This window comes from Oncorhynchus gorbuscha, linkage group LG14, assembly GCF_021184085.1.
Source record: "Oncorhynchus gorbuscha isolate QuinsamMale2020 ecotype Even-year linkage group LG14, OgorEven_v1.0, whole genome shotgun sequence".
In the NCBI taxonomy this organism is placed as follows: Eukaryota; Metazoa; Chordata; class Actinopteri; order Salmoniformes; family Salmonidae; genus Oncorhynchus; species Oncorhynchus gorbuscha.
The window spans coordinates 13,699,589-13,713,559 of record NC_060186.1 but is presented as its reverse complement, the minus strand read 5'-3'; the positions used below and the strand labels follow the sequence as shown (position 1 = coordinate 13,713,559).

General features: G+C 45.4%; 1 protein-coding gene across 2 annotated transcripts; it reads left to right on the top strand.

The window, feature by feature from the left end:
* The first annotated feature begins 849 nt into the window (after window positions 1-849).
* LOC123994480 (endosome/lysosome-associated apoptosis and autophagy regulator family member 2-like) lies at window positions 850-13,730 on the top strand. 2 transcript variants are annotated; one of them, XM_046297112.1, is made up of 22 exons: window positions 850-1,092; window positions 3,431-3,551; window positions 5,275-5,464; window positions 5,825-5,972; window positions 6,286-6,375; window positions 6,481-6,586; window positions 6,798-6,947; window positions 7,051-7,139; window positions 7,275-7,455; window positions 7,593-7,721; window positions 8,173-8,263; window positions 8,410-8,512; window positions 9,221-9,358; window positions 9,512-9,781; window positions 10,083-10,256; window positions 10,513-10,702; window positions 10,871-10,967; window positions 11,326-11,427; window positions 12,511-12,637; window positions 12,802-12,980; window positions 13,286-13,448; window positions 13,531-13,730. In XM_046297112.1, exons 1-22 carry the CDS (start codon window positions 988-990, stop codon window positions 13,597-13,599), a joined length of 3,012 nt encoding a protein of 1,003 aa, XP_046153068.1. In that variant the 5' UTR covers window positions 850-987; the 3' UTR covers window positions 13,600-13,730. The 2 variants fall into 2 exon arrangements, with proteins under 2 accessions (XP_046153068.1, XP_046153067.1); XM_046297111.1 differs by having other exon boundaries at window positions 851-1,092; window positions 13,528-13,730.
* The last annotated feature ends 241 nt before the right edge of the window (window positions 13,731-13,971 follow it).

Genomic DNA, 13,971 nt, shown 5'->3' with positions numbered 1-13,971 from the left:
ATTATTTTGCCACTATGGTCTATTTATTGCCTTACCTCCTTTATCTTACCTAACTTGCACACACTGTGTATAGACTTTTTTCTATTGTGTTATTGACTATATGTTTTGTTTATTCCTTGTGTAATTCTGTGTTGTTGTTTGTGTCACACTGCTTTGCTTTATCTTGGCCAGGTCTCAGAAGTAAATGAGAACTTGTTCTCAACTAGCCTACATTGTTAAATAAAGGTGAAATAAATACAAATTATTAAAAAACAAAGGTTGCAAAAGTATGCTAGACATACATACATGAATAAATCATTCTGAGTTAGATTTTTCTGCCATAATCAGTGAAAACGTTATTGATATATCTTGGTCTAAATGGCATTTTAGAGATGTTATGCATTTCTATCAAATCAGAACTGGAATGTTTACTCAAAGCAAAGGTTGTAAAATTACACTAGACACTTATAGAATAAATCAAACCTAGTTTGATGACTTTGTGGCAAACGGTGAATTAGTTATTGATTTATACAGCTTTAAGTTGCATGTTGTAGATTTGATGTATTTCTATCAAATCAAAACTGGAATATGTATTCAAAACAAAGGTTGTAAAAGCATGCTGGACATTTATAGAATAAATCACATCTAGTTTGATGATTCTTTGACACACGGTTAATTATTGATTTTTTAATTCGTAAATTGGTTTTGGTGAATGTCTGTTGATTGTCTGGTGAATGTCTGTTGAATGTCCGAATGTGTGAATATAAAACCAACTTTACCTCGGTGTCAAATAGCTGTTTTAAGATAACGCAAAGCCCGTGCTTTAGCAGAGTGACGTCGGCCGCGTGCCTCTGACAGGATGGATCTTGAGCGCAGAGTAGCGGAGTGGGTGGAGAGAACCGCGCGCATACATAACGACGGAGCACCATAACCAAAATCACTCACTGTCATTCATGCGTTTGGTCTTCAACCGAATCCTTTCACGGACTGTCTTTACACAAAACGAGGATGAGGGAAGAGTCACGCGGGTTCTGTTTTCTTAATTGTTTTTTATTCATCGTCAGCGCCCGGCAATGGGTGTCCGCGAGCAGGAACCTGCGCCCGTGCAATGAGGTAAGAGAGGCTGTCACACTGTTATTTATAACACTGTTTTAAACTACATTAAATAAGCAAGCCATGACATTGCCACCAAGTGCGCTGAACGCACAATGTGTCATCATCTTATACTAGACTATGTCCCAACCATATTTATCATGTTTATGATACGAACGTTATCAAATGGGTCAAGAATTAACATTAACCAGAGGATTATAGGCTACAACCTTCTGCCAATCATTGTTATAAAATGCCTATTGGCACGGAATGGAGTTGATATATACGATGTTATAGGAGCCTTCTTTGTGGTGGGATTTAAAATGTGTTGGTCGCCTGTTCTTCTTATCGGCTTAAATCCTAAGCATGTTGACAAAATATAAGGCTCCATAATATGATGACGCAGCGCACTGAGCCGATCACTTGGCATCCATCCTCGTCCGTGCTGCCTTCCGTCGATGTGCGGGAGTAATATTACCGCTGAGTAAGAGGAAAACAGAGGAGGGAAGGACAGCTGAACAGCAAGGGCCCTGGCACTGCATTATCCGGTTAGATTGATCTGTTATGGCAATGATATCAACTCTCTAAGGAAAAAAGCTGCCTGGAAGCCATCTATGTCTCAGCCTTCTCCGTATTATTTGATCTGAAAATGATTGAGTGCTGTCAGATTTGTGTCCCAGAGTGTGTGCCATTATACTGCCAGATACACACACACACACACACACACACACACACACACACACACACACACACACACACACACACACACACACACACACACACACACACACACACACACACACACACACACACACACACACACACACACACACACACACACACATTAACCTCAATACCCTTTTATCTAGCTCCAAATCCACTGCACAAGCCCCATATCCACTACAGTACCAATATTTACCCACCAGCCCCTCCCCAGACTCCAGTTGCCTCAGGGGAAAGCAGGTGCATTCCTCTTGAAAGGGGTTGCCATGGGGCATGGTACTAAGGGATTTCTATAGCTACCTCTCATCTAGCTGATATATGGCCTCACCTATTGAGAGTTTGTTATGTGTGTGTTTGCTTGTGTGTGTGCCCATGTCCCCAATATTTGTGTGGAAATAGCAGGAACAATACTTGTTAGAGCTAGAGAGAGATGATGATCTATACAAAGGAGCTCAGGCTTATCTATACTCCATGCACAGCTGTAAACTGTCTCTTGCTCTCTCTCTCTCTCTCCATCCTCAGATTCCGCACCCATCTCTCTCTCTCTCTCTCTCTCTCTCCATCCTCAGATTCCGCACCCATCTCTCTCTCTCTCTCTCTCTCTCCATCCTCAGATTCCGCACCCATCTCTCTCTCTCTCCATCCTCAGATTCCGCACCCATCTCTCTCTCTCTCACTCACTCTCGTTCTCTCGCTCTCTCACACACGAACACAAACACATTTAGCATTAACAGAACCACATACAGTCAGTATATACACACACACACACCCACTTTGAATGCAGTAATGATTTGGGTGGCAGTGAGCTGTTTGTCGGTGGTCCTGATTGATTGCCATGGCAATGCTGGGTGAACAGAAGGTTTGGGAGGATGGGGGAAGGGGATGGTGAGCAACATGGTGGTGGAAGTGAAGTGTTGCATGACTGGCTGCAGATAGAATGCTCTCTCTCTCTCTCTCTCTCTCTCTCTCTCTCTCTCTCTCTCTCTAACACACACACATGCTTGGTTGTGTGGATTAACTGTTTTTTTTCCAGTAGAAGTTATAATGTCATTGACCTGAAGTGACCTGTTCATAACTGGCTTACTACTTAGTAGTAAACAAACAATAGAACAAATGCACACGGCTGAGACAAAGATGAGCGGTAATAACCCAGAGTATTGACTTAACATACCGCAGAGCCATACCCCAGTCTCTGACTCTGGCATCAGAGCTGCTCAGAGACCATGATGGTGACTCTCTGTTCATTTTGAATGGAGCTTTCTTCTCTTTCCGTCTGATTCTGTTTTCCTTATCTGCCCCCCTTCACTGATGACAACCTGCTCTACCACTGGCTTTCCGTCATACTTGATGTTGGCTGTTTAGTGCGCCTATGCAGCTTATTAGATTCATTTGGTGCATGCTGTCTTGAAGAACAACCGCATATGGCGAGTGAATGGGTGTTCTGGCACATTGACACAGAAATGACAAGGAGGTGTCACTAAAATGAAATGCTTGCAACCTGTTCTGTCACTGCAGATTTAAGTGTGTCTTAGATTGTTTTATCTACTGGGTCATGTGTGACTGATCGCGACTGTGTTTTAGGTGAGTGTGTGTATCATGCTCTAATATGACTACTGTGTGATTGTGTATCTTCCAGACAGACTACTACTATGAGTATACAGAGTGTGACAGTGTAGGGTCTCGATGGAGGGTGGCCATCCCCCACATTCTGGGCACCTGCTCAGTCCTGCCTACTCCCACCAGAGGAACAGACTGCTGTGAGTAGTGTGTGTGTGTGTGTGTGTGTGTGTGTGTGTGTGTGTGTGTGTGTGTGTGTGTGTGTGTGTGTGTGTGTGTGTGTGTGTGTGTGTGTGTGTGTGTGTGTGTGTGTGTGTGTGTGTGTGTGTGTGTATTCATTCACATTTATTTCACCTTTATTTATTCAGTTTTGCCTCATTAAGATAAAAATCCATTTTTCCAGAGAGACCTGTTCAAGATAGCAGTGTACGTTCATGAGAGAGAGAGAGAGAGAGAGAGAGAGAGAGAGAGAGAGAGAGAGAGAGAGAGAGAGAGAGAGAGAGAGAGAGAGAGAGAGAGAGAGAGAGAGAGAGAGAGAGAGAGAGAGAGAGGAGAGAGAGAGAGAGAGAGAGAGAGAGCGAGAGTACAGTTGAAGTCAGAAATGTACATACACTTAGGTTGGAGTCATTAAAACTAGTTTTTCAACCATTCCACAAATGTATTGTTAACAAACGATGGTTTTGGCAAGTCAGTTAGGACATCTACTTTGTGCATGACACAAGTCATTTTTCCAACAATTGTTAACAGACAGATTATTTCATTTATAATTCACTGTATCACAATTCCAGTGGGTCAGAAGTTTACATACACTAAATTGACTGTGCCTTGAAATAGCTTGGAAAATTCTAGAAAATGATGTCATGGCTTTAGAAGCTGCTGATATGCTAATTGACATCATTTGAGTCAATTGGAGGTGTACCTGTGGATGTATTTCAAGGCCTACCTTCAAACTCAGTGCCTCTTTGCTTAACATCATGGGAAAATCAAAAGAAATCAGCCAAGACCGTAGAAAAATATTGTAGACCTCCACAAGTCACGTTATGTTTGGAGGAAAAAGGGGGAGACTTGCAAGCCGAAGAACACCATCCCAACCGTGAAGCACAGGGATGACCCTTGGCAGAGTGAGCCCACTGAAGAACAGCCCAGACGGTGGAAACAGAAATTACTAGGAAGCGGCGAAGTGTGCGGTGGCAGCATCATGTTGTGGGGGTGCACTTCACAAAATAGATGGCATCGTGACGTGGGAAATTATGTGGATATATTGAAGCAACATCTCAAGACATCATTCAGGAAGCTAAAGCTTGGTCACAAATGGGTCTTCCAAATGGACAACGACCCCAAGCATACTTCAGAAGTTGTGGCAAAATGGCTTAAGGACAACAAAGTCAAGGTATTGGAGTGGCCATCACAAAGCCCTGACCTCAATCCCAAAGACAATTTGTGGGCAGAACTGAAAAAGCATCTGCGAGCAAGGAGGCCTTCAAACCTGACTCAGTTAGACCAGCTTTGTCAGGAGGAATGTGACAAAATTCACCCAATTTATTGTGGGAAGCTTGTGGAAGGCTACCCGAAATGTTTGACCCAAGTTAAACAATTTAAAGGCAATGCTACCAAATACTAATTGAGTGTATGTCAACTTCTGACCCACTGGGAATGTGATGAAAGAAATAAATGCTGAAATAAATAATTATTATTACTATTATTCTGACATTTCACATTCTTAAAATAAAGTGGTGATCCTACCTGACCTAAGACAGGGAAGTTTTACTAGGATTAAATGTCAGGAATTGTGGAAAACTGAGTTTAAATGTATTTGGCTAAGGTGTATGTGAACTTCCGACTTCAACTGTATATATACTGTCTAGGTGTGAATGTGTCACATTGTGTGTGTGTGACCCTCCTCTCTCCCTGTCTGTCTGTCAGCGTTCTCGTGTGCGGTGGGAGAGTTCCTCGAGATGTCCGATCAGCAATGTACGCCGTGTGCTGCCGGCTCCTATTCGCTGGGCAGTGGGGTGCGTTTCGACCAATGGGACACTATCCCTGCCGGCTTCACCAGCCTGGCCACCTACATGGACCCAGGACCCAGTGGAGAGGAGAGTCAGGCCTGTAATAGGTAACACACATGTCTGTTTTCCTGTCTTTGTGGGGACCAAAAAGTTCATTCACATTCAAAACCCTAACTCTTAACCCTAACCCCTAACTCCTAACTCTAACCCTAACACCTAATACCCAACGCAAACCCTAACCTTAACACCTAACCCTAAACCTGATTCTAACCCTTAACCTCTAACCCTAACCCTAAACATAAATTAGCCTTTGTCCCTGTGGATAACATTTTCCTTGTTTTACTATCCTTGTGAGAACTTCTGGTCCCCACAAGAATAGTAAAACACACACACATTTACTACACATTCAGTCACACACACACACACTCACAGTAGTCCTGTATTCTCTTTCTCTCTGTGTACTGTAGCTCGTCGTGGACGCCGCAGGGCGTGTATCTGGAGTCTAGTCGGGATGAGTGCACCGTGTCTCTGGTCTACGCTGTGCATCTGGAGCAGCAGGGCTCTGTCTCCTTCAGCTACCAGTACCCTGACAACAACATATTTTTTGAGTTCTATGTGAGTCTGACTCTCTCCTCCCTGCTGAAGCTTTATATCAATTCATTTATTACCTTTTTTTGTAGCTGGTTGACGTACGTAGAGATAAAAAGTGGGTCTGTTTTGCGGTAGCAGAGAAGACTTTTAATTGTGCATTCATATATTTTTGTACATCAATGGCTTTACATCAATGGGTTCTACATCAATGGCTTTACATCAATAGATGTGGGCAATTGAGTGCTTTTCTGTGGTGAGGAGAATCAGCTGCTGATTGAAAGCGAGAGAATCATGTGATGCAATATTCTGAGTGGTTACCGTGGTGACGTGTGTTCAGGTCCAGAACGAGCAGTGTCAGGAGATGGCCCAGACAGACGATCAGAAGTGGATCAAACTCACCACCAACGGAGAGTGGGACACACACACGGTGAGGAGGAAGGCAGTGTGTGTGACCCGTGTGTGTTATATGATTGGTGTGTGTGATGTGTGTAACATAATCTGTGTGCAACATACTGTGTGACATGTGACTCAGGTGAATCTGAAGTCTGGCACTAACATACTGTACTGGAGGACGACCGGGATCCTGGTCGGAGGGAAGATGGTTAAACCAGTGTTGCTCAGGAACATCCAGATTGAGGGTAAAGACCACTCGCACCCGTAGTCCCCATCTTCACACTCACCTCTATTCTCTCTCCCATTCTGCATGCCTCTGTAATGTGTTTGGTCAAGGTGGGGTAGTATCACAGGTTCTTACCCACTCCAGAACTCGTCCTTCTTAGATCTAGGAAATGAGACCACAGAGACGACAGCCGAATCTACATCTTAATGAATTAATGTGTCTCTTTCTAGGCGTTGCCTACACATCGGAGTGTTTCCCGTGCCGACCAGGCTGGTTTAGCTCCTCCCCTGGCTCCTCCTCCTGCCAGCCCTGCCCCAGGAACACATCGTCTAACAAGGGAGCCGCCTCCTGTACTCCCTGCCCCGACACACAGTACTCACGTGTGTACTAGACACACACACACACACACACACACATTGAAATGTATCAGTAGATACCAGTTAAAATATCCACTGTCTCTCTCTCTTTCACTCTTTCCCTCAGATGAAGGATGGTCACAGTGTAAGGAGAGGCCTCCGTGTTCAGAGAAGGATTACTTTCAGATACACACAGCCTGCGATAGCGAGGGAAAGGTAAGTCACACACACATAGTGTGCATATAGAGAGAGAAGGCTGTGGTCATATACATTAGATTACAATACATAAGACATCCTGTGTATAGTATCTCTATGGTTGTGATGTAACTGCTGTGGTTGCCGTGGTGACAGACTCAGGTGATGTACCGGTGGGTGGAGCCGAGGATCTGTGAGGAGAATGTGACGGGCGCTGTGGCACTGCCCCCTACAGGGGAGAGAGAGGCCTGCCCTCCCTGTAACCCTGGTTACTACAACACCAACGACTCCACCTGCTTCCCCTGTCCTCCTGGAACACACTCTGACGGCACCTCAGGTACACACACACACACACACACATACTATATGTAAACATAACCAGTGCACATACACACACTTACAGTACACACACACACACGCCTGTATTGCTGTATATTGAAATGTGTTGTTGACGGTTGTGTGTGTCTGTCCCAGTGTGTGAGGAGTGCCCTGCGGGGACAGAGCCAGTACTGGGGTATGAGTATAAATGGTGGAACGTCCTCCCTTCCAACATGAAGACTTCCTGCTTCAACGTGGGCAACTCCAAATGTGACGACATGAACGGTGAGACAGAGACGTGTCTCGGGTGATTAGGCTCAAGAGATATGTGATATGATTGTAGTAGTACACATGGGTGAATAGTAAATATGTCTAATATAGACATCCTGCTGGGTATGTAATAACTCTGTCTCTCTCTGACTGATGGGAGCATAGATATATTTTTAATAGATATGAGGTGTCCCTCGGATTGTTATTATTTTACCTTTATTTAACTAGGCAAGTCAATTAAGAACAAATTCTTATTTACAATGACGTCCTCCCGGGGAACAGTGGGTTAACTGCCTTGTTTAGGGGCAGAACGACATATTTTTACCTTGTCAACTCGGGGATTCGATCCAGCAACCTTTTGGTAACTGGCCCAACGCTCTAACAACTAGGCTACCTGCTGCCCCTGTAAGGAATATAGATGTGTGTTTAATAGAATGTGTAATCACAGTAATATGTTGTTGTTCAGGCTGGGAGGTGGCAGGGGATCACATCCGCAGCGGTGCTGGAGGCTCGGATAACGATTACCTCATCCTGAACCTGCATGTTCCTGGCTTCAAGTTAGTCTTGGCTTGACTGTGTATTATTGTTAGAGCTCTCAGGTTTTTCCTGGTTAGGTCATATGGCCAGAATGAACACATGGCTATGATTATTGTGAAATTAAATTTTTTATTGGCCCTGTGTGTGGGTGTGTGTGTTCTGTCAGGTTACCCACATCACTTGCTGGGATGACCGGGACTGAGTTTGGCCGGATCACCTTCGTCTTCGAGACAATCTGCTCTGCCGACTGTGAACTCTACTTCATGATGGTGTGTGTCAGACCATTCACATCGGCACGAGTGTGTGTCTAGGATCTCAGGGAAATGTTACTGGCAATATCAACAGTGTATCAGCCAGTAAATCAATATTACCCAACCCAGCATAGTCAGTATGACATAGCCAATACATGAGTGACCTACTTTCATATTGCTATTGGATAAATACATATCAATATCTATGTTTGTTAGTAAAGTCATATAAAGCAGAACAGGGTTCCCCAACTGGCAACCCGCTGAGCCCAAAGAAATAATACAAAATGTAATTGTTGGACATAAAACACTGTAAAAACACACCAGCAAATCAGTTACAAATTGTTTTAATTTTGTAAATCTGTTCCCAAGTATTCCCACATATAATAGAGAGATATATGTGACCGTATACAAATGTACGCAAGGTTTGAAGTTATTATGTTTTAGTCAAATATTATGTTTGGGCTTCTTGCGGTCAATCCACTCAAGAAAACATCGGCCCTCGGCTGAATCTAGTTGATAATCCCTGCAGTAGACTCAATTAAAACAAACCATGTATCCAAATGAAACCAAAGTATATTTGAACAAACGCAACCAATCACAGTACACAATATACACAACTAAATCACAGTAAAGCAGTGAGATTTCAGATAAACCAGTCACTGTGCAAATTGTAAACCAGAGTGATCCGCTGCCATATAAACCCTGTGTGTGTGTCGCCCCCTGCAGGATGTGAACAGGAAGAGCACCACAGTGGTGGAGTCATGGGAGGGCAGTAAGGAGAGACAGAGTTACACACACATCATGACCAGGAATGCATCCGTATCATACACTTGGGCCTTCCAGAGGACCAACCAGGCTCAGGACGTGAGTACACACACACTCGCACAAAACTCACAAAACACATACACTCTCTCACACACACACATAGTGACACTACACACAGACATACTACACAGACACACTTACATACATATACAGATGTACTTACATATAATATATTGACGTGGGTGTATCTAGGTGCGGCGGTATATCAGTGACGTGGTGATACTCTACTCGGTGAGCGTGACAAATGTCCAGGATGGCGTGGCATCTGCGTGCCGGGCCTGCGCCCTCCTATCCCAGAGTTCTCAGCGGTCTGGGTCGTGTATTCCATGCCCAGCTGGATTCTACATTGACAGAGACACCAACCGGTGCCAGGAGTGCCCCCCCAACACATACCTGTCTGGTCACCACACATATGGAGAAGATGCGTGTCTGCCCTGTGGCCCCGGGAGTAAGAGCAACAAGGTATTATATTACACACAAACACAAAAACACAGAACTCATATCATCACACAACCATTAGTTACAACCTTAGAAACTAACCTTGCATAACCATTATAATCATTAGAACCACTTTATAACATTAAATCCTCCTAATCTAAAATCTCAGGGTCATAGTTATGAGTTTTACTCTCATCCAGATCAACAGTTAACCGTCTCTGGTCTGGATAAGAATGTTTTCAGCATTGGTAATATCATGTGTGTATCATGTGAGCCACTATTTGTTCGATGTGTGTTGACTTGATGCTATTGTGCCCCCTCCTAGGAGCACTCTCGTTGCTATAGCGACTGCTCCTTCAGTCACACGGAGCACAACCGTACCCTGACCTTTGACCTGAGCTCTCTGAGCACCGTGGCCTCGCTCACCATCGGCCCCAGCTTCACCTCTAAAGGCACAAAGTACCTCCACGTCTTCAACGTCAGCCTGTGTGGACACCAGGTAACACACACACACATTCACGCATGCACACACACACACACACACACACACACACACACACACACACACACACACACACACACACACACACACACACACACACACACACACACACACACACACACACACACACACACATTCACGCATGCACACACACACACACACACACACACATTCATGCACGCATGCATCAGCTTGTGTGGACACTAGATAACACACACATACCTCAGGGTTGTCGTTGTGTGTTCTGTTTCAGGGGAAGATGGCAGCTGTCTGCACAGATAATGTCACCGATCTTGCCAACAAGGACATGGGGAGTGATTCCACCCAGTTCGTCAACTCAGTGGACAGCTTCATCTGTCAATCAACCATCATTCCTGCGGATGGGCGGGGCTTCAGGATGGCTCTGGCATCCCAGTCTATCAGTCTGGCTGATACCTTCCTCGGTGAGATGGCAATCGAATAGTGCCTTCATAATGGTTATAGGACAGTGCCACAACCACTAGTAGTCATCTAGCCAGAGCACAATGTATACTCTTGATCTAAAATCGGATTTATTTTCAATCATTTCATTTGAAAGTTATTTTCTCCATCTCTTCCCGTCTCTCTCTCAGGAGCGACAGTGGACAGTGATTTAGACGGAATAAACGCCAGACCAGAACTCTTCTCTGACAACTCAAAAGGCATTCCAGACATCAACTTCTTCTACAGGTAGACGCTAGAGCTAGACGCCATTGAACTGCATTCATAGTTGAATGGTTCCAGTGAAGATCAGTCTGTCTATTATCTATGCATATTCACTTTACCCACACCTACATGTACAAGTGACCCCGACTAACCTGTACCCATGCACATTGACCCTGTATATAGCCTCATTATTTTGTTACTTTGTATTTTTTTAAACTTTAGTTTATTCAGTAAATATTTTCTTCACGCTTTCTTGAACTTCATTGCTGGTCAAGGGCTTGTAAAGTAAGCATTTTACATTAAGGTCTACACCTGTTGCATTCGGCGAATGTGACAAATAGAATTTGATTTGTGTGTTTGTGTTTGACTCTCTCTTTCTCAGGTCTACTCAAGCGACTGGATCCTGTGAGCGTGGTCGGAGTGCGGTCATGACAATACGCTGCAACCCAGAGAAGATGGACCGCGGGCAACTCACAGTGCCCAGGTACACACACCTGTCTGACTGTCTGCTCAACGTCACCTGTCTGACTGTCTGCTCAACGTCACCTGTCTGACTGTCTGCTCAACGTCACCTGTCTGACTGTCTGCTCAACGTCACCTGTCTGACTGTCTGCTCAACGTCACCTGTCTGACTGTCTGCTCAACGTCACCTGTCTGACTGTCTGCTCAACGTCACCTGTCTGCTAAACATCACCTGTCTGACTGTCTGTTCAACATCACCTGTCTGACTGTCTGCTAAACATCACCTGTCTGCTCAACATCACCTGTCTGACTGTCTGCTCAACGTCACCTGTCTGCTAAACATCACCTGTCTGACTGTCTGCTCAACGTCACCTGTCTGACTGTCTGCTCAACGTCACCTGTCTGACTGTCTGCTCAACGTCACCTGTCTGACTGTCTGCTCAACATCACCTGTCTGACTGTCTGCTCAACGTCACCTGTCTGACTGTCTGCTCAACGTCACCTGTCTGACTGTCTGCTCAACATCACCTGTCTGACTGTCTGCTCAACGTCACCTGTCTGACTGTCTGCTCAACGTCACCTGTCTGACTGTCTGCTCAACGTCACCTGTCTGCTAAACATCACCTGTCTGACTGTCTGTTCAACATCACCTGTCTGACTGTCTGCTAAACATCACCTGTCTGCTCAACATCACCTGTCTGACTGTCTGCTCAACGTCACCTGTCTGCTAAACATCACCTGTCTGACTGTCTGCTCAACGTCACCTGTCTGACTGTCTGCTCAACGTCACCTGTCTGACTGTCTGCTTAACATCACCTGTCTGACTGTCTGCTCAACATCACCTGTCTGACTGTCTGCCCCACATTACCTGTCTGACTGTCTGCTCAACATCACCTTTCTGACTGTCTGCTCAACATTACCTGTCTGACTGTCTGCTCAACATCACCTTTCTGACTGTCTGCTCAACATTACCTGTCTGACTGTCTGCTCAACATCACCTGTCTGACTGTCTGCTCAACATCTGAGCGGAAAACGTTTGTATTATTTGTATGTGAATTTTCATTAGCTCCTTCTACATTTCTCCTGTGTGCATGTGTGTGTGCAGTGCGTGCCCTGCAGGTACATGTGACGGCTGTACGTTTCACTTCCTATGGGAGAGTGTGAGCGCCTGTCCCCACTGCACCCAGGAGGACTATCACCAGATAGAGGGAGCCTGCAAGGGAGGGGTCCAGGTAACCTATACTCCCTCTATTCCCTCTCTCTTCATCTCCTTTTACACACTCATGCTACTCTTACTTTCACCTCTTGGTATTTCAATTGAACCTACTTTCTCTCTTTCTCTACTCTCTCTCCATCACTTCCCCCCTCCTTCCCTCTCACCTCTCTCTCTCTGTAGGTGACTCTGTCTGTGTGGAATGAGCCAAAGCTGTGCACCAAAGGCATGTCCCTGCCAGCTAAGAGCTCCGCCCCATGCGAGGCCATTGCCCTATGGCTAAAGGTGGGGGTAGGGGGCGGGGCCTTCTTAGCTGTGCTGCTCGTCTCTCTCACCTTCTATTTCTGGAAGAAGAACAAGAGGTGATTGCCTGACACCTGTTAATCAAATAACCATCCCAGCCATATTCCAGGGCTGTCTAACCCTGTTCCTGGAGAGCTTCCCTTCTGTAGGTTTTCACTCCAACCCCAGTTGTAACCAACCTGATTCAGCTTTTCAACCAGCTAATTATTAGATTCAGGTGCGCTAGATGAGGGACAGAGTGAAAACCTACAGGACAGTAGCTCTCCAGAAACAGGGTTGGACAGCCCTGCCATAGGCTGTAGTACAACGCTCCTGACTCCTGCACCTCTGTGTGTTTCTGTGTCACTATGGCGCCCCATGTCAGGCTGGAGTATAAGTATTCTCGGTTGGTGATGTCAGCCAATAAGGAATGTGAGCTGCCGGTGGCGGATAGCTGTGCCCTGGCCGAGGGGGAGGAGCCTGAAGATGACGTGGTCTACTCCCACAAACCCTCACTGCTCGGCAAGCTCAGGGCCATCGCCAACAAGGTACCTGTGTGTGTGTTAACCCTGTGTGTATAATCGTGTGTGTGTGTGTATTAACCCTGTGTGTATCTCTATCTTTCAGCAGAGGGAGGGAGACAGCAGTGAGTCGGTACAGCTGAAGTCATCCCAGTCTGAGAGATGGGTCTGGGGGTAACGATGAGCAAGAAAGAAGAGAGAGAAAGAAAGAAGAGAGGAAGGAAGGAAGAAGAGAGAGAAAGGGAGAAGAGAGTAAGGAAGAAAGAAGAGAGGAAGGAAGAAAAGAAGGAAGGAAGGAAGAAGAGAGTAAGGAAGGAAGAAGAGAGGAAGGAAGGAAGAAGAGAGGAAGAAGAAGAGTAAGGAAGAAGAGAGGAAGGAAGGGAGAAGAGAGGAAGAAGAGAGTAAGGAGGAAGAAGAGAGGAAGAAGAGAGTAAGGAAGGAAGGAAGGAAGGAAGAAAGAAGAGAGGAAGGAAGGAAGAAGAGAGTAAGGGAAGAAGGAAAGGAAGGAAGAAGAGAGTGAAGGAAGGAGGAATGAAGAAGAGAGGAAGGA